The 19,714-nt window shown below is 50.8% G+C and overlaps 1 protein-coding gene across 1 annotated transcript in view; it reads right to left on the bottom strand.

Moving 5' to 3' along the window:
- The window catches only part of DYNC1H1 (dynein cytoplasmic 1 heavy chain 1), a 1,654,074-nt gene that overhangs the window by 977,121 nt on the left and 657,239 nt on the right, over window positions 1–19,714 (bottom strand). Inside the window, exons 45-46 of the mRNA XM_086937823.1 lie at window positions 9,528–9,642; window positions 9,246–9,407 (exon numbers count right to left, since the gene is read on the bottom strand). Of these exons, the coding sequence (XP_086793949.1) occupies window positions 9,246–9,407; window positions 9,528–9,642 (277 nt within the window). The remainder of the gene's footprint in view (window positions 1–9,245; window positions 9,408–9,527; window positions 9,643–19,714) is intronic.

Below are 19,714 nucleotides of genomic sequence, written 5' to 3'. Positions count from 1 at the left end.
CTGTGGGTGTGGAAACCTGGCGGCAAAGCTTCGGCATTTTGCGTTCTCCTTTGTGGCGAACAGATCTCTCTCTGGATGACCCCACCTTTGGAAGTACGGGTGGAGTACTGATGGATGCATCTCCCACTCGTGCATTTGGTGGCTGTACCTGCTGAGCAGGTCCACCATCTGATTGTCCTTGCCTGGGAGGTGTTCTGCCATGAGGAAGATGTTTCTCTGAATGGCCCACTTCCACATACTCCGAGCCAGATGAGACAACTGTGGAGAGTGTGTTCCTCCCTCCCTGCTTCTGAATGTAGTACATGGCCGTCATGTTGTCCGTCCGGATCAACACGACCTTGTAGCACAGATGTACTTTGAAGGCTTTTAGTGCCATGAAGATCGCCATCAGTTCTAGAACATGGATGTGCATCTTCCTTTGCTGTGGTGTCCATAGTCCCTGCACAGTGTAGTGGAGTACATGAGCTCCCCATCCCTGGAGAGAAGCGTCCGTTGTCTGGATGATCTGTGGCACAGGCTCCTGGAACGGTCGTCCCTTGCAAAGGTTTTGTGGATTCCACCAATGCAGAGAGTTGTATGCCCGACCGCTCACCAACACTAGGTCCTTCAACTGTCCGTGAGCCTGAGTCCACTGACGTGCTAAGCACTCCTGAAGCGGACGCATATGTAGTCTCGCGTGCGGGACTATGGAGATGCAGGAGGCCATCATGCCCATCAACTGCATGAACACTTGTGCTGGAAGTGAGTGTTGAGGTCTGAATTTTTGTATCAGCGATTGAATGCTGCTGACCCTCACTGAATTCGGCTGTGCTGTGGCTGCCAGAGTGTTTATTGTCGCACCCAGATACTGCCGTATGTGGGCGGGTTGCAGGTGGGATTTTGGGTAATTCAGTGAGAATCCCAGATCGTGAAGGTGAATGGTGTGGGACATGTGGGCGGCACACTGCTGGGCCTACTTTGCCTGGATGAGCCAGTCGTCCAGATAAGGGTAGACGTGAATGTTTTGTCTCCTTAGGTGTGCCGCCACCGTCGCCAGGCACTTTGTAAACACCCTGGGTGCCGTGGTGACCCCAAAGGGCAGAACCTTGAAATGGTAATGTTGGTTGTGGATGGTGAACCGTAGGTATTTTTTGTGTGACGGGTGTAGCGGAATATGAAAACACGCATCCTTCAGATCTAATGTTGTGAGAAAATCCCCTTGATTGAGCAACGGTAGGACTTGCTGCAGGGTCAGCATGTGAAAGTGCTCCGACAGGATGTACTGATTGAGGGGTCTGAGGTCCAGTAAGGGTCTGATGGACCCGTCCTTCTTTGGTATTAAGAAGTACAAGGAGTAAACCCCTGTGCCTCGTTCTTGCACAGGCACGAGCTCGATTGCCCCTTTTTGCAGCATGACTAGGACCTCCTGCTGCAATAAGTGAAAGTGCTCGGCAGACATAGGATGGTGTCTTAGGGGTATGTTGGGTGGAGTGGATGTTAACTCCAGACAATAACCGTACTGTATAAGCTGTGTGACCCACCTGTCTGTGGTGATGGACTTCCAGACTGGCAGGAACTGTTGAAGTCTCCCCCCGACCGGTGTTGCGTGGTCGGGGGGCAGTGACAAGGCGTCACTGTTAGTGGCGGAGGATCTGGAGTTGTTGTTTCCACGACCTCTGCTTTTGGCGCCGTTTCCACGATATCCACCTCGACTTTGCTTAGTGTATGTGGTCTGCGTGTTGCCTTTATAGTACTGAGTGGTTTGGGAGAGCTGGCCTCTGGAAACACCTCTAGTGCTTGAGCGACGAAAAGAACCACCCCTGAACTGCTGGGACTGCAGAGCCCCCATGGACTTCGCAGTTTGTGTCCTTTTTGATCTTCTCCAAGGTGGTGTCCACCACTGGGCCAAATAGATGATCAGGGTTTACTGTCTGATTAAGAATGGTAGTCTGTATCTCCGGCTTAAATCCTGAGATTCTGAGCCAGGCATGTCGTCTCAGCATGACACTAGTGTTGATAGCTCTGGCCGCGGTGTCAGCCGCATCCAGTGCACATTTAATAGAATCATTGGATATCAGCTTCCCCTCTTGGATGAGCATCTCAGCTGCCTCTTTGTATTCGTCTGGCAGGTGCTGCAACAGGGTCTCCAGTGTGTCATAGTGTGCCTGTCATACCTTGCTAGTAGTGCTTGTGTATTTGAAATGCGCCAGATATTGGCCGCTTGAGCTGCCACCCTTTTCCCTGATGCCTCAAACACCTTGGATTCCTTATTTGGGGGAGGAGCATCACCCGTTGTTTGTGAATTAGCCCTCTTCCGGGCATTAGAAACAACAAGAGAGTCCAAAGGCAACTGTCGCTTGATGTAAGTAGGGTCATTAGGTGCCGGTTTATAATTCTTCTCAATTCTAGGGTTTATCACCCTGGCTCTGGAAGGCTCTTTAAAGATCTCCCCAGCATGCTTCAAGACACCCTTCAACATAGGCTGAGACGGAAAAGGTGTCAAAAAGAAAGTCCACTTCAATGGGGTCAGCATGGAGCTGGACGTCATGATTTTTAGCTGCCCTTTCAATGAGGGCATTAAACGCTGCTGAATCCTCTGTAGGCGACGTTTTCACAGCATACATTTGAGTGTCTGGGGTAGAGTGAGGATCACCTGGGTCAGCACCAGCTGCCCAGGGTTCATTGGTATCATCTGGCTCAGTGTAGACAGGATAGCTGTACTCATCATCATCATCAACACCTTCCCCAGCGTCCACGTCTAAATAAGTGGGCCATGTGGCGAAATTGGTTCCACAAGAACAGGAGTTGAAGTGGAATCCTTCTTTTTCTTCAGTGGAATTTTAAAGAACTCCATTGGCTGTTCCGGGGCAATTTTCCGCTTATGAAGGGAAAGTCTGCCTGTTTCGGCATCGATAAAATGTTCTTGATGTTCCTCCGACGAAGATTGTCGATGCTTTAAGGCCGGGACCACCGTCGTCGACTTCGGCACCGAGGACACCTTCTCGGGCACGTTGGTGACCATCCTAGGGGTGAAAGCCTTTGGCGCCACTTTCGGCAGCAACGTGAAGTGAATGGGCGGCGACGCTTTCTGAGGTTTATTGTCAGGCTTCGAAGGTGGAGGATCTTTTGGCCTGACACTTGAGGCCTTGTCCTTGAAGCACTTTAGGGAGTCCGCCACTTGTTTGGGGAAAGCGGCGGACGGCCGCGCCGAGTCGACGCAATCCTTGGAGGCACCAGTAGGCGTGGACTCGTGGTTTGTGCCGCTCTTGGCCTTGTCTTGTTGACACGGAGTCTCGAGAACCTTTGAATCACCAAGCCTTTTGTCGGTGTCGACAGCTTTCGGCGCCAATTTGCTCGGCTCGACTGCCTTGACCTTAGTCTTTGGCGTGCCAGACTTCGTCTCGACGCCCTTGACCTGTTTCTTCGGATCGACAGCTCCCTTTTGCTTCGTCGGCGCCGACAGGTCCGAGGCCTTCGATCTGACCAAAGCAATACGCACGTTTGGTTTCGAGGGGGTAACCAGTGCTTTCACTTGCGTCGAGACCGGTGTCTTCACTTTTGGTTTCGATTTCGCAGGGTGCGGCTCAATAGCAATGTCCGTAGCCGAGCCTGAAGGCGGGGCCGTAGAACCCACTGGAAGATCTTGGGTAAGGCCTAGTGGCGATCCCTCGACCTGAGCCTTTTGAAGCGTTTCGGCCCCAATGTCAGTTTGAGTTTGCTCTTCGCTCAAAATATCTTCCATGGCCCCATCGTCGACTCCTACCTCGTCGACGACTTCTTCCGCTTCGAGCAATTCAACGTCCGCGTCGTAGTTGTAGTCGACCTCCGACGCGGGATTCGACATGTTCTCACTAACTTCCAGGTCAGCTCCCTCATCATTCCGGGCATCGAATATGTTCACAGGCGCCGGTGCAGTCTGCTGGGCCTCCTGGCGCGCAGCGCGACGATGCATAAGAGTCTTCTTGGATCGAAATCGTGAACCAGCCATGCAGCTGGCTTCATCATGATCCGGCGACAGACACTTGTTGCACACCGGGTGGACGTCGATGTGGGGATACTTGGAGTTGCACACGGGACATCTCTTGAATGGACTCCGGTCCATGATGATCCGCCAAAAAGGTCTGTGGCGTCGACTGGGCCTTCAGCGTCGAACACACGGCTCTCTGGAATCCGGGTCGGAACCGAGCTGGAAGAATCGGGCAACGAACGCAAGATTATACAGACGAAAAAAACTAAAGGCCTTTTGGCCTTAAGAAAGTTTATATTGATTTAGACTAGAGTGAACCAATATAGATCCGAACCCAATGGCGGAAAAAAACAATCTGAGGATGGAGTCGATGCCCATGCGCACTGTAGTCTAGGGGAGGAGCCACCTATCTCGTGATACTTCGAAAACTCTTCCAGGACAAAAATGTGCGATCATCCGGACCCAACACTAGGCGGCGATCTATGCACAGATATGAATACAGCAGCCCACATGCCTCGAACCCAGGCTACCAGCGTCAGCCAGATCCTCAAAACAGTCCTCATCCAGTTCACCTTCCTCCACATCTGGATGTGACTCCATATACATCCTTTCTTCATAAAGGCGCTGTGCCTTTCTTCTGGACTTCTCCTTCACACGCCTCGCAGCCGGATCCACCAACGGCTCCGACGGAGTCGGGAACGACGTCGGCAACGAATCCGAAGGCTCAGCGGGATGCTCTTGAGGATGCTCAGGAGCGGGCGACGCCGGAACCGGCATCGACGACTTCGGCGGAGCCGGAAACTGCCAATGCGGCGTCGGAGCCGGCATATAAGGCATAAATGGAGCAGGAGGATAGGACTGAGGGACTCCAGGATTGAAAGCCAGAGGACCCATGGGTCCCGAAGGTGCGCCAGAGGGCTACCATGCCCTTGAAAAGACGCCATACATAGCGTTCAGAAACGCTGATGGGTCCTGGCCTGGGGATGGAAAGGGTGGCTGTAAACCCCCAGGCTGGTCTTGAGGAGGGATGGGATTCGGCTCTCCGGCAGGCGTGGAACCCACATCCACCTAAACCTCTTCTTCATCTCGGGCCGGGGACGGCGCCGGAGACGGATTTGAAGCCGGAGTTGGGGACTGCACCTGCGACTCCGAAGGCGAGGCCTCACCTTCTGGTTCCGAGACTTCCAGCGTAACCACCTTAGAACGCACCTTCTTCGGTGACCTCGACCTCTACTCCGACTCCTTACCGTAAGGACGTCGGGACTCATGTCTCCTCTTTTTATGTTTCCTCTTCGACTTCGAAGCATGGTCTGAAGCGGACCTCGAAGACGACCCCTCTCGAGATCTGGATCTTGACTTCGATCTCGACCGCGCCCTTCGAGAACGAGACCTCGAAGATCTTCCATTTCAAGCCTTCAGCTTTGCCACCAGGAGTTTGGTCTCTCTTTCCCTCAGGGCCTTAGGGTTCATCTTTCAACATGAGGAACAACCATCCACATCATGGTAAGAACTGTAACACCAGATGCAGTCATCGTGCGGGTCGGTAATAGAAATCATTTTACCGCACTCCCTGCAGGGCTTGAAGCCGGTCTTTTTTGTCGACATCGTCGTAGAGACAGGATACAGAGAAGCAGAAAATGGTAACAAAAAGGCAACAAAGTAGCAGTTGGCTACTGAGATTCCCGATAACCGTTCGAGTCGACGACGCGGAAAAAAGGGAACTGATGTCATCACGCCGGCGTGGGCCTATTATAGGCGTCAGTGACGTCAGCGGAGTCGCGTGCGAGGCCGTGTCTCTATGACGTCCAAGTCCACGTCAGCGCGAGGCTACGAAAAGAATTTCCGAATGTTGCTGACGCAAGGGGGATATTCACAAGGTGAGGAATCCACACGGCAGATGTATCTATTGTAGGAAGGTGGATATCTGACTATGGTTGCCCCAAACTTTTTGCCTGGTGTTTTGCTGGTTTTTCGACTTAGTTGACCTGGGGCCCTGCTATTCAGGACCCCAGGACCACTGTTCTCTCTGTAAAATGGATTCCATGTACTCTAGGTACATATCTAATTGGATACTGAGTCACCTTATCAGCCCCTGTACAGTGTACCCTAGGTACCCAGGGCATAGGTGCACCCAGGGCCTACCAGGGGCTGCAGCATGTATTATGCCACCCCTGGCTGGCCATCCAAATCTGACACAACTGGCTGATCAATCAGCTGGGGCAAGGTGGTGTAATCACCCTTTGCTTTAGATATAGTTCCCCTATATCTAAACCTAAAATGGACACATATATTCCTATCAGTCACTCCTATGGCAGGCCTTATCAATCCTGAAGGCAGAGTGCTTGGAATTATGTGAGATGGTGCTCTGGCATGAGCTAAGCCCGTTTGCAGCTTGCGGAACCAAGTAATAATAGCTGTTCCATGATAACGCTATACCATATACTCTTAAGGGCATTATGAACCTCGCGGTCTAATGCTAACTTTGGCATAGCATTATCAAAACACGTTGAGTAAGGTGTCATACGAATTGGAATACTACCCCCTCGCCAATTCTGGCGACACGGGTAGCATTCCACCCTTCTAGAGGGACACGACATGTATGTAACTGTGAACCCCGGTTAAAGTTAACTCGAGCCTCAGCATCACAAAATGGATGCTGCCACCACAGACACAAGTCTGACCTCCTGCTGCTGGGAGTCCTTCCAGCGAGGGAGGCTCGGACAAAGGGTTTCCTGCCTTGGGAGGTGCTAGCACCACCCCAGACAGGATTTTGTGTATTAGGAAGGACAGGGCTGAAAGGAATGAGACATGCCTGGGGCACACAAGGTGTCCCTGTGCATAGTCCAGTCTAAACGAGTTCCTGGGGCACTCAAGCCCCAGAGCTGGCGCAAGACCGGACAAAGGATAGGGGGTGTAACCACCCCCCTTCCTGGTCCCACCCAGGGGAGGGACCTAGTCGTAGTGCAGCCCCCTTTAGCTGAATAAAGGTAGGAGCTGGTCCCATTCCAAATCAGATTAATCTTGACAACTTCCACGAAGAACTCTTGACCTTCGACCTCCTGAACATCAGAAGACTGAAGAATCTCCCCTATGGTCAGGGAGTGACCATCCTGCTTCGCAGGCACCATCAAGCTCTTGTGCGGTTTGCTGCAAGTCCTTCCTTCCAGGAACCAGACGACCCAGCTCGACGAGACCCGGACCTCCAGACTCCTCTAACCTCTACCCACATCCACAGCACAGCTGAGACCCGTGGATGCGACGAGCAACTTGGAGACTGCCATCTGGAAGACACCTGCACAGCGCTTCCAGCACGACCGCCGAGGGATCCTCGAGTGAGTGCACTGGGGTCTGAGAAGCCCCACACCGACGCAGCTCCTGCACCAAAGACCAGCCCCCCCAGCATCCACGAGATCTGCGTGGGACCCTTCTTTTGCCTGGTTGCTGCTTGTCCTGTTGTCTGGTCACTTGCCGGCTGGCTAGTGACCTCTGAGACGACGACCCGAAGATTTCCCCAACGCTGGTCTGGTCCCCCAGACTGGCCCGTGCTTCCTTGTAAAAGGGAAGCACCCCGGACCCTCCTGGTCCGCACCAGACGCCATCTTTGTTCCACCGCGTGGCTTGCTCTTGCCAAGGCCTGTTGCCCATATCGACGATCCAACACCGCCAACAGCAGCAGACTACGTGGGACAGCTCGTGCCTCCAGCCTGGTCGTAGAGAACAGCTCCTGGTCCGCGCAGCTACAGAGAGAAGTGCCCCGTCCTCCACCTGACTGCGGCGACAGCATCTGGTTCCCTCCTGGTTCCAGCACAGTCACTGGCTAGTGACAGAGACTCTGTCCCCTTCCCTTTCAGGACTTCTTCCTCGTTCCATCCTTGGAACCACGGACTCCTCCATCTGGCTGCCTGCCAGCAACTCCTTGTTTCAGGCATCACCGGGATCAACGCAGCAAACCCGACACCACTTCAGCCCTATGCACCCGCAGCCTGTGGGTTAGGTAACTAAAGCTTTGAGGTGCTGAAGTCAGTGTTCACTATCCTAGTGTTCAGGTTCACTGTTGCTTTCCCTCCATCCAGCCGGGTTCGTCCGGAATCCGTAACTTTGCAAACTGTAGCATCCATAGACGTTGGTACGCATCCCGCGTGAGAGTTTCCACTCTGCACGTGAGTCCCGTGGGCCTCCTGCTCCTTACTTACCTAGTTAGTAGCGTAGTCCCAGCGATCCTCCAGCCTCTGGATCTTCGTACAGTGCTTTCTTTCCTCGCATTCCATTGTTCTTAGTATATGGTTTGTCGTGCCCCTAGGGCACCATTGTAAATCGTGCAACTTAAGTGTATTTTTCCGAAGAGTTTGTCATGTGCTTAGCCCTCTGACCTCATAACGAGTTCAGAGGTGTTGTTAGTTAATAAATACTTGTTTATTTTCATAACTACCTGTGTGGTGTCCTTTCATGTTGTATTCAAGGGGTTATATGTGGTAAAACAGCTGGCTTCACATGCCAATAGAGTTTAGCCTAAGACTGCTTTGTCCATGCTACCATTAGGATAGCTGGTCTATAAGGTTGACTTACAACCAATCACCATAAGGGTTGTTTGGACTGATACAAGGTGATCACTAGAACTAGTGAGCATCATATATCAGGCCAACTTCTCACATCTATCAGAAGCAGTTTTTCTCGTCATGTTCCGGGGACAGAGATTGCACACTTCGTGCAGGTCGTGCGTGGAAACTTGGCACGACACCCGGGACAGAGCTTGAATGGAGTCGGTTCCATCGACTGCTAGTGAGCCCGGCAGGGGTAGGTCCAACGGCCCTCCACGAGTTTTCTTGCTTTGAAACGATTCGCAGAGAAAAGGAAATGCGAACGAGAAACAATACAGTCAAGGGCAGTGGATTACGAGATGAAGGGAACACGAGAAAAAATGCCGAAACGGAGCGCAGCAATTCACATCCGAACCCGATGGCGGAAAAAACAATCAACAATGGAGTCGATGCCCATGCGCACTATCACCGAAAGGAGGAGTCACCTAACTTGTGACTGGGAAAGACTTCTTTGAACAAAAACAAAGTGCAAACATCCAGACCCAACACTAGATGACAGGCAATGCACAACATGGGATCTACAGCATACATGCCTCGAAAGCTTGTTTTCATAACAACTGGCTGATTTTCAAGACTCTTGGCAACACACTCTTACTACATATCCCCCTTTCTGATAATATTCCAAGCTTCTGAAAGTTTATGTCTGTAAGCTTGTAGTAGCACTACAAAACACAAAAAGTTTAACAAACTAAATCAGGTACCTCTCCATTAGCCAGTAAAGTGTTCATTCGCTCTAAGAATCCAGAATCCAGCACATTTGACTCATCCATGATGAAAGCAATTTTTTCATTTTTGCAGCCAGAACGGCGCAACACAGTCCTTAGGTCCTCATCAAAATCTTCACCAGTGTACTTTCTATGGACCTGAAAATATTTATGAAAAGATACATTTCTTAGTAATTTAAAACGTTAGATTTTAAAACGGTGCATAATAAAAAGCATTTATTAATATGCAGCCTCTACTAGCAAATAAAGTAAAATTACCTTAATCTGGTAAACACTTAAGCCATTCATCCAGGCAACAAAGCGAGAAAGTGTTGTTTTGCCTGCTCCACTGACTCCAATCAGAAGCAAATGGCCCTGTGGTTGGCGGAAAATTCTGCAATAAAAAGGATGTTCTATTTACAATTTAATGTACAGGAAACTCACTTATAACATTCCCACATTATAAAGAAAAATATGTTATACAAAAAATTATAAAAAGAAAATATCAGTAACTATACTAGAAAAAGCCTGAGAAATGATTTCATAACTTGAACACAAGCATCTATCTCCCGGTAAAATTATTTAGGGAGGAAATTTAGACCCAAGTAAAAAAAAATAAAGGTGCTTTCGGGTGAATTTACCCTTGAGCTAGTTTTAAATTACAGTGTGAGAAAACCAACAAGCAACACAAATGACTTGCATAATGTAAGATAATAAAAAAAAATCTAGTTGTGAATTTTTTTAATGTGCACCAACAAAGGAGGAAAATCAGCAGAATAATATAAACTGAAATTGGCATGAGATTATCAAAACAAGGATTCAGAAACTGAAAAGCAAAAGAGACAAACCAAACTTGCAGGAATTATTTTATTGTAAAGGAAGAAAAAGTACAAGACCAGCTGAACCGATAAACATGTGCAACCAAGCCCCCATAAAATGAAATTAAAGACCCTGAAAAACTGATGAGTAATTTGTGAGCAAAAGTAAGGGAAGAGTTAAAATCAGACTATAAAGAAAAGGAAAAAGGTTGCCATTTTACACACTCATAAGCTGCAAAATGAAGCACTGCTGCTCGCTCAAAAGAGCACCACTTAAAAGCCTTCTGAGATGGTAAATATTGACATTCTTTTAGGAAAAAATAACCTACTTTTTCATGAAATTAGAGGTAGAGCTCAAGAGTATACCATAACACTACATGCAGTTGTAAATCTGGGAAATGAAAGCCTATGAAGTGTAGAGCTCTAGGTCCAGTCATCTCAATGGCTTGAGCAGGTGAGAGGCAGCAGCTTGACCCGCTTGCATGCGACCTGTGGTTCTTTTGATCTGAATGCATAGCTCTTCAACTGTGTGGCCTAATCCACAGAGGGCCCACAGCGTTATTTACTCAGGTTTGATGCATCATGATCAGAGGATTTGTTGGTTGATTTAGGTGATCTGTATGCCACCACTTATTAGGGGAACTCTCTTTCAGATACTAGATTTAGGGGCATTTTAGGTAGGTACAGGTTGGAACCAATGGGTCCATTCCTTGGGGTAGATACACACCCTATATGCCAAGCTCCAGTGGGAGGGGGTATAAGCCTCACTCTGGTTGGCTGGGTCCCCCAATCTTCAAAATGTGGGGACTGAGAGCTGTGCTTTATCTTGCATCCCCCACTTGAGGGGTGGGGTTGGCAAAGGTGGGCACACCTCTCCTCCTATATTGGTTTTCCAGCCTATTCTCCTGCCCAAAGTAGGATCAGAACCAACTGGCCAGTTACTGGGGGCAGTAAACGTCTGGGGCAGCTTCCAAAGGCGGCAAAAGCCTTTGAAGTTTCCCCTTCATGGACCCTACCCATCCTGGGGCAGGAGGCTTGGCACCTCTGCCCAGGATGTGCATTGTTTCAGGACCATGAGAGTGGGATGCTCTCGACATAGGGGGTCCACAAACCTGTCTGGGGTGGCAGCTGGTGAGCAGCCAGTCAGCCAAGAGAATAGTCAGTGCATATTTCATTAACTCCTACACAGGCATCAGTGTAGGTTTAATGTGCAGAGAAGTGTCATATCACCTTTCCAGTTTTAATTAAAGCCCTTATGGTGCTGTGGAGTTCATTTTTTTTTTTTTTTTTTTTTATTAAAATTTTTTTATTTTCTCCAAAGATCACGGTTACATTTACAACACGCATTATTCAGTTAAATATTCACAATACTGACATATTTCATTTCCCACTAAGAGAAATAAACATCCAAATTCAAATAAACAATACTAATAATATTTTCCAACTTTCCGAATCCTTCCAGCTAATATCTTTTACTTTATAAGCCTTCCTAACCTCCTCCCCTCCCTACATTATCGGTCTACTTTTCCAATTCTCAATTGGGTTCCAAATCCTCTTACCCAAAGATCTACCTCTTTTCCCTTTCCTGTCATAAATTGCTTTCTCTAAATTATATGTTGCCAATAGTCTAGCAATCCACATTTGAAATGTTGGTGGTGCCCTATCAAGCCATAATGTTGCAACACATATACGAAATACCGCGGCTACCATAAACATAAACTCAATAGGAATATCATCTTCCCCTGTCACCACCCCCAGCAACAATAATTCATCTGTCAGCTTAACTTTATAACCTAGTGAAACATCAATACATTTTTCAATATCATTTTTCAGAGAATACAATTGTGGACATTTTGAGAATACATTAATTATATCTGCATCATTAGCATCACACCTAGAACACGTGGTTCCTGTTGCACCTCCCCATTGTGCGATCCTTGTCGGAGTATAATACAATGAGTACAAAGTTTTGTAGTGCTGTGACTGTAAGGTTGTAGAACATAAAGTGGTTCGACCCAAATCAAGCGATAATTGAAAGCCCTCTGGTTTTAAACCAATTTTTCCCTCCCACTTCCTCACATATTTATCCCTATCATCACTTTTATACTTGCCCAGTTCTGCATATAGACAACGAATTGTGCAATGACTGCTATTCTCTATATAATCCATTATACGGCATGAGCCAAAACCCAAAGATCCACCTTGCTTATTTGCAAGGTAGCTTCTAACCTGAAGATATTTAAAGAAGCTATTATTCCCTACCCTAAAAATATTTTGTATCTCATGAAACTGCATAATTCCACCCTGTTGATCCAGTAAGTCCCCAATTCTCTTGATCCCTTTATCATCCCACTCCTTCATTACTGTATCTCTAAATATCTCCCCCGGGAGGGATCTGTTATTATACAACCGTGTGTACCTGTTGTATCTTCCTATCCCTATTTTCTTTTATATTGTCGTCCAGATATTGTATGCAGCTTTGAGAGTTTTGAATCTTGTGTGCTTAAAATATGTAAAATCAACTGTGTTCAAGAATCCATTTAGTGCCCCATCCCCCATCAACACTGTGTAAACATTGAAAATCCCTTGTGCCCTACCTTAATGGTGCTGTGGAGTTCATAATGACAAATCCCCAGACCATATACACGTTATGGCTTTACTGCAATTACAGTGCCTAAGAATGGACTTCAACACAAACCTGTCTGGGGTGGCAGCTGGTGAGCAGCCAGTCAGCCAAGAGAATAGTCAGTGCATATTTCATTAACTCCCACACAGGCATCAGTGTAGGTTTAATGTGCAGAGAAGTGTCATATCACCTTTCCAGTTTTAATTAAAGCCCTTATGGTGCTGTGGAGTTCATAATGACAAATCCCCAGACCATATACACGTTATGGCTTTACTGCAATTACAGTGTCTAAGAATGGACTTCAACACTGTAGGGGTACAGGGCTCATGCACCTGTACCCTCACCAGTGGCATAGTGCACCCAGATAGAGGAGTGGCTAACCTATGTCATAGGCATGGTACACAGGGATGTATGCCATGTCGAATCTTCACATTGTTCTGCACCAAAACTTGAAGCATGTACAGGGACTCCAAGGGTGGTACAATATGTACTGCAGTCCTTAGAGGCTTTCCCTGGTCACAGTGCCATTGGTACCCATGGTACCTTTTAAAAGGCACTTACATGTGGCCAGAGCTGCCAATTTGGGTGTGCAACTTGTGAGAAGTTGGCCTGATATGTAGTGCTCACTATTCTAGTGATCACTGTGTATCATTCCATACGACCCTTATGGTGATTGGTTGTAAGTCAACCTATAGACCAGCTATCCTAGTAGCATGGACCAGAGCAGTCTTCGGGCTCAACTCTAGAGGGCGTGTTAATCCAGCTGTTATACCATCACATATACCCCTTGAACACCAAGTGAAAGGACACCACACAAGTGTTATGAAAATAAACAGTGTATTTATTTAGATCACAACAGCCCTGTACTCTTTATGAGGACAGGGTACTAAGCACACAACAAAACTCTTACGAAAATACTTTAAGTTGCACAATTTACACAAATGCCCGAGGGGCACGGAAAACCATATACTATGGAAGTGGAATGCGAAATTACTAGCAGGTAAGTACTGGACTAATAGGCTTTGGAATCGCTAGGACTACGATACTGAACCTTCAGATTACTAGTAGGAGGCCTAGAGGACTCGGGTGCAGAGTGTGCACTCTCACGCGGGATGCAGGACAGTCTATGGAGGGTGGTAAAAGCAAAGTTAGTGTTCTCGGGCGAACCCGATAAGGTAGGCTGAAAACGAAAGTGGATCTGGACCCTTGGATAGTGAGGCTATGCTGGGGCACCGAAATGCCGAAGTTACCTAGCCCAGGGGCTGCGGCTGCATAGGGTTCAAGTGTCGTCGGAAACCCTCGTTGACGAACCAGGAGCCTGAAAGAAGGAGTTGCTGGCAGGCGACCAGTGAAGATTGTTCGATGGATCCAAGCCTGGATCGAAGATAAAAGACACCTGTAAGCAGAGGGGACCAAGTCCTGAATCACTAGCCAGTGATCAGATGGGCACCAGGATGGCACCGGATGGAGTCACCTCGACCAGGTGAGTGGGCGACGCTGGGCTCTGCAGTCTCACGGACCAGGAGGCGTTGTCGGCGACCAGGATGGAGGTGCGAGCTGTGCCACGATGGTTGATGCTGTCGACGTCGCTGGACCTAGGATTGGGGCAACAAGTCTTGGCAAATTCAAGCCCACGCGGTGGACCTAAAATGGCGTCTGGAGTGGACCAGGAGGGTCCGGGGTGCTCCTCTTTTGGAAGGGAGCAAGGGCCAGTCTGGAGCAACCAGACTAGCAGTGGTGATGTCGTCGGTCGTCGTCGGGAAGGCCACAAGCCAGCGGGCTAGTAGCCAGACAACGCGGTGAGCAGCCAAAAAGCAGAAGGGCCCCACGCAGATCTTGTGGATGCTGGGGGGCTGGTCTTCGGTGCTGGAGCTGCTCAGGGTCGGGGCTTCTCGGACCCAAAGCACTCACCAGAGGATCCCTCGGCGGTCGTGCTGGATAGAAGTCATGCAGTTCTGATAATGGCCGGTCCCTCGAGGTCTCGTCGCACCTACGGTTCTCAGCTTAGCTGTAGAGGTAGGTAGAGGTCAGAGGTGCCAGGGAAGCCGGGTCTTGTCGTGCTGGTCGGTCGGATTCCGGAGGAAGGACGTGCAGCAAACCGCAGTGTTCTTGGATGGTGCCTGCGGATGCAGGGTGACTACTCCTTAGCCACAAGGGAGAAATCTTGAGAAGAGTTGAGAGATCCTTTCGCAGAAAGTAGTTTCTTGATTCAAAGATGATCTAATTTGGAAGGATCCCCACTCCTGCCTTTATCCTAAAGAAAGGGGTGGGTACGCGACTAGGTCCGGCCCTAGGGGTGGGACCAGGAAGGGGGGTGGTTACACCCCTCTCCCATGCCGGACTTTCCCCAGCTCAGGGGCCGGTGTGCCCCTGGAACTGGTTCTAGCCGGCAGATGCGTAGTGAGCACCGGGGTGCCACTTGCAGTCACCTTCCTGTAAAGCCCTGCCTACCCAGGATACACAAAACCCAGTCTGGGATGGTGCTAGCACCGCCCCTGACAGGAAACCCTTTGTCCAAGCTTCCCTCGCTGGAAGGACTCCCAGCTGCAGGGGGTCAGACTTGTGTCTGTGGTGGCAGCATCCATTTTGTGATGCTGAGGCTTGAGTTAACTTTAACCGGGGTTCACAGTTACATACATGTCGTGTCCCTCTAGAAGGGTGGAATGCTAACCCCGTCGCCAGAATTGGCGAGGGGTTAGTATTCCAATTCGTCTGACACCTTACTCGACATGTTTTGATAAAGCGATACCAAAGATAGCATTTAACTGCGAGGATTATAATGCACTTAAGAGTATATGGTACGCATTATCATGGAACAGCTATTAGGACTTGGTTCCGCAAGCTGCAAACGGGCTCAGCTCATGCCAGAGCACCATCTCACACGATTCCAAGCACTCTGCCTTCAGGATTGTCAAGGCCTGCCATAGGAGTGACTGAGGGGAATCTGTGTGTCCATTTTAGGGTTAGATATAGGTATACAATATCTAAAGCAAAGGGTGATTACACCACCTTGCCCCAGCTGTCGTGCAGCCAGTTGTGTCAGATTTAGATGGCCAGCCAGGGGTGGCATAACACATGCTGCAGCCCCTGGGTACACATATGCCCTGAGTTACAGGGTCTGATAAGGTGGCCCAGTACCAATTGGTAAATGCACCTAGGGTACATGTTGTAATTTAGTGAGAGAACAGCTAGGCTGTGGGTCTGATTAGCAGGCCCACAGCCAGAGAAAGTCATAAACCAGTGAAACAAAAGCAAAAAATCTGGGTGATCATAGGATTGCAGACCCTACTCTCCTACACAACTGTACAGAATTAGGGAAAGAACACAGGCCCGAGTACCTGGTTGTATGTATGTATGTGTATAGGCATTTATATAGCGCACTACTTACCCGTAGGGTCCCAAGGCGCTTCGACCGCTGCAAAACCCTTCCTGGCTTCCCTGAGAGATGGTCCCTTAATGGGTATCTCCAGGGTGAGACCAGGCATCCCCGGCGGTCTGGTGGGGCCGTTAGTGAAGATGAGGCAAGCTAATGCCCAGAGTTGCCGAGTGTGAACGCTGATCAGAGTGGGCACCGAGGCGAGAGAATTATCGAGTCCGCTGACCCTGGTCCAGAAACCTGCCGCGCCGGGAATCGAACCCTGGTCCCGGGCCATCCTCTGCTCTCAGGTCTGCCGCCTCTAACCAGTGAGCCACACTACTTCACTGGTTGGCAGGAACCCAGGGTACACTTAGTCAACAGCATCAACATCAGGCAAAAAGTTGGGAGTAACCATGCAAAAAGGTGCACTTTCCTACATGCATGCCATGAACAGATGCTTACAGGGTAACAATCCTTTCGATGGCATATGTGGCTGTAGATACACATGCTCTAGATAGACTGTAAAGCAGTCCTGCTTTAGAAGCAATGGCTAGTGTGTGGGAATTGCAGTAGTTTGAAATAGGGTACATAGCATCGTCTGACCTAAACTGGCTTGTCGGCGTGCTTTAAACATCCACACAGTAGTGTTTAGTAAATGTGTGTGGGGTAGACCATGTAGCTGCTTTACAAATGTCAGATATGGGGACATTTCCTAAAAATGCCAAAGCTGCTCCCTTTTTAGGTCTCGCCTGGACATCGCATCCGAAGGATGCGTCCAGGCTGGAGACTTATAGTCGTCTGACACGGGGGAATGAGGGACACAAAACTGTGACGAGCGGCTGGATTGAGCTGCATGCACGCGCGTCAACATTCACGCATGCGCACATCACAGCCACACGCATACACAGCACTCACGCATGCGCACATACACAGGCACACCCCCGTCACCTACACGCATACACAGAGACCCCTCCACACACACCAGCCCCTCTCCTCTCGGCTCCACACACACGCACACGCATTTACACTTACACGCAGGCACCCAGACAGGCAACCCCCCCCCCCCCCCCCCTCACACACACGCATACACACAGACTCCAGGACACATACACATACACACACACATGCACGCTCACACACATACACAGTCCGCCGCCGCGCGCGCGCATACAGATGCCCCCCCCCCCCCCCCCCCCCCCAACAAGGCGAAGCCCCACTCACCGGCATCCTCAGTGCAGCGGCTCCCACCGGCAGCAAGACTCTTCTTCCCTTCTTCGGCACCGGGGCGCAGGGTAGGCTCCTGCCTGCTCCGGTGCGCCAAACAATCGCGGCTCTTCCGTGGGAGGCGGGGTAGGCTCCCGCCCTCCTACTTCCGGTTGTCCCGCCCGGCCTGCCTGACTTCCTGGTCGCAGGCCAGGGGCTGAGCAACCGTAGTGGCGAAGCGAACCTGCCCTGTGAGGCGGCCTGATTGCTGTGGCGGAGCCGGAATCGCGGCGCGACAGACCGAGCCCGGGCCTCATTCAGGTGCGGAGAGAGGCGTCCGCGAAGTAGCAGCAGCTCCGGACTGAATTCCGGCCGCCTTTACCAAGATGGCGGCCGTTTGAGTGAGGTTCCGGACCACAGACGCGGAGACCGAGGGAGAAGCGGAACGGGTCCCACCCGCGAGGCACGGCGCTTGGTGGAGGTGCTACCCGGGAGCGGAGAGCGGGGGATCCCTTCACCTCCCCCCCCGCACCCCTCCCCCTCCAACGACGAAAACCGCGGGCGCTTGGATCGGCGGAGCTGGTCCGTTCCCGCAGGCGAGATTGGACGCCTACAACGGAGGTGAGCCCAGGAGTCAAAAGCGGAGGAAGGGACCGCTTGGGGGGAGGCCTTGCGCCAGTGGCCTACCGGTCCGGTGCATACCCCCGAATTCCCATTAGTGCCACCCGCATCGACGGAGGTGCCCTCTCCCCACCCCCATACACACATTCCCGCCTGTGGAACGGCCGGTGGGAGGACACACGAGACACGGGGGCAGGCGACAGACTACGGGAGGCACCAGCAGCGGAGGCTGACCCCGCCAGGGACGACACTAGCAAGGAATCGGGGCCACGCAGGGAAGGGAGAGCAGAACGATCACGAGAGCGGCAGGGGGTGAGACTTCGGACATTGCCCCCCCTCCCCCTACGTCACAAGGCACACAGCCGAACGGGGAAGAAGGCCCTGAAGCAGCAGTGGGGATACTAGGAACTGGAAGAAGAGATAGTGCCCCCCCCCCCCCACCCCCCCCCCCCCTGCACCAGGGGTCATTGTGAGAGGACAAGCGCTACACGGGAGAGGGCCGGACCATATTCACGAACCGGGCGGAAGGAGAAGGGATGAGATAGCCACCTCAGCCGCCAACCCTGACCTCAAGGGCCACACGGAGATAGACCACTTGCAAACGCACAACACGCCCCTGCTGGCAGAGACCCGCCTGGGATAGCTCCAAGGGACGGGCTTCGGAGCGACTGAAGACTGAGCACAGGGAAGAAAGACACCTGGATACGACGAGGGGGGTGGCAGGATCGCCCCACCCGGAACCCTGAGGTGGGTGCAGAACCAGACAAGCCCGATACTGTGCGTGCAGAGTGACAGTGAGTGCAGAGTGACAGTGAGTGCAGAGTGACAGTGAGTGCAGAGTGACAGTGAGTGCAGAGTGACAGTGAGTGCAGAGTGCGTGCAGAGTGACAGTGAGTGCAGAGTGCGTGCAGAGTGACAGTGAGTGCAGAGTGACAGTGAGTGCAGAGTGACAGTGAGTGCAGAGTGACAGTGAGTGCAGAGTGACAGTGAGTGCAGAGTGACAGTGAGTGCAGAGTGACAGTGAGTGCAGAGTGACAGTGAGTGCAGAGTGACAGTGAGTGCAGAGTGCGTGCAGAAACAGTGAGTGCAGAGTGCGTGCAGAGTGACAGTGCGTGCAGAGTGACAGTGCGTGCAGAGTGACAGTGAGTGCAGAGTGACAGTGAGTGCAGAGTGACAGTGAGTGCAGAGTGACAGTGAGTGCAGAGTGACAGTGAGTGCAGAGTGACAGTGAGTGCAGAGTGACAGTGAGTGCAGAGTGACAGTGAGTGCAGAGTGACAGTGAGTGCAGAGTGACAGTGAGTGCAGAGTGACAGTGCGTGCAGAGTGCGTGCAGAGTGACAGTGAGTGCAGAGTGACAGTGAGTGCAGAATGAGTGCAGTGACAGTGAGTGCAGAGTGACAGTGAGTGCAGAGTGAGTGCAGAGTGACAGTGATTTCAGAGTGAGTGCAGAGTGACAGTGAGTGCAGAGTGACAGTGAGTGCAGAGTGACAGTGAGTGCAGAGTGACAGTGAGTGCAGAGTGACAGTGAGTGCAGAGTGACAGTGAGTGCAGAGTGACAGTGAGTGCAGAGTGACAGTGAGTGCAGAGTGGCAGTGAGTGCAGAGTGCGTGCAGAAACAGTGAGTGCAGAGTGCGTGCAGAGTGACAGTGCGTGCAGAGTGACAGTGCGTGCAGAGTGACAGTGCGTGCAGAGTGACAGTGAGTGCAGAGTGACAGTGAGTGCAGAGTGCGTGCAGAGTGACAGTGAGTGCAGAGTGACAGTGAGTGCAGAATGAGTGCAGTGACAGTGAGTGCAGAGTGAGTGCAGAGTGACAGTGAGTGAGTGCAGAGTGAGTGCAGAG

Source organism: Lissotriton vulgaris, chromosome 9 (assembly GCF_964263255.1).
Source record: "Lissotriton vulgaris chromosome 9, aLisVul1.2, whole genome shotgun sequence".
Classification (NCBI taxonomy): Eukaryota; Metazoa; Chordata; class Amphibia; order Caudata; family Salamandridae; genus Lissotriton; species Lissotriton vulgaris.
Note: the sequence above shows the minus strand (reverse complement) of the source record. Positions and strands in the feature narration are given on the sequence as shown.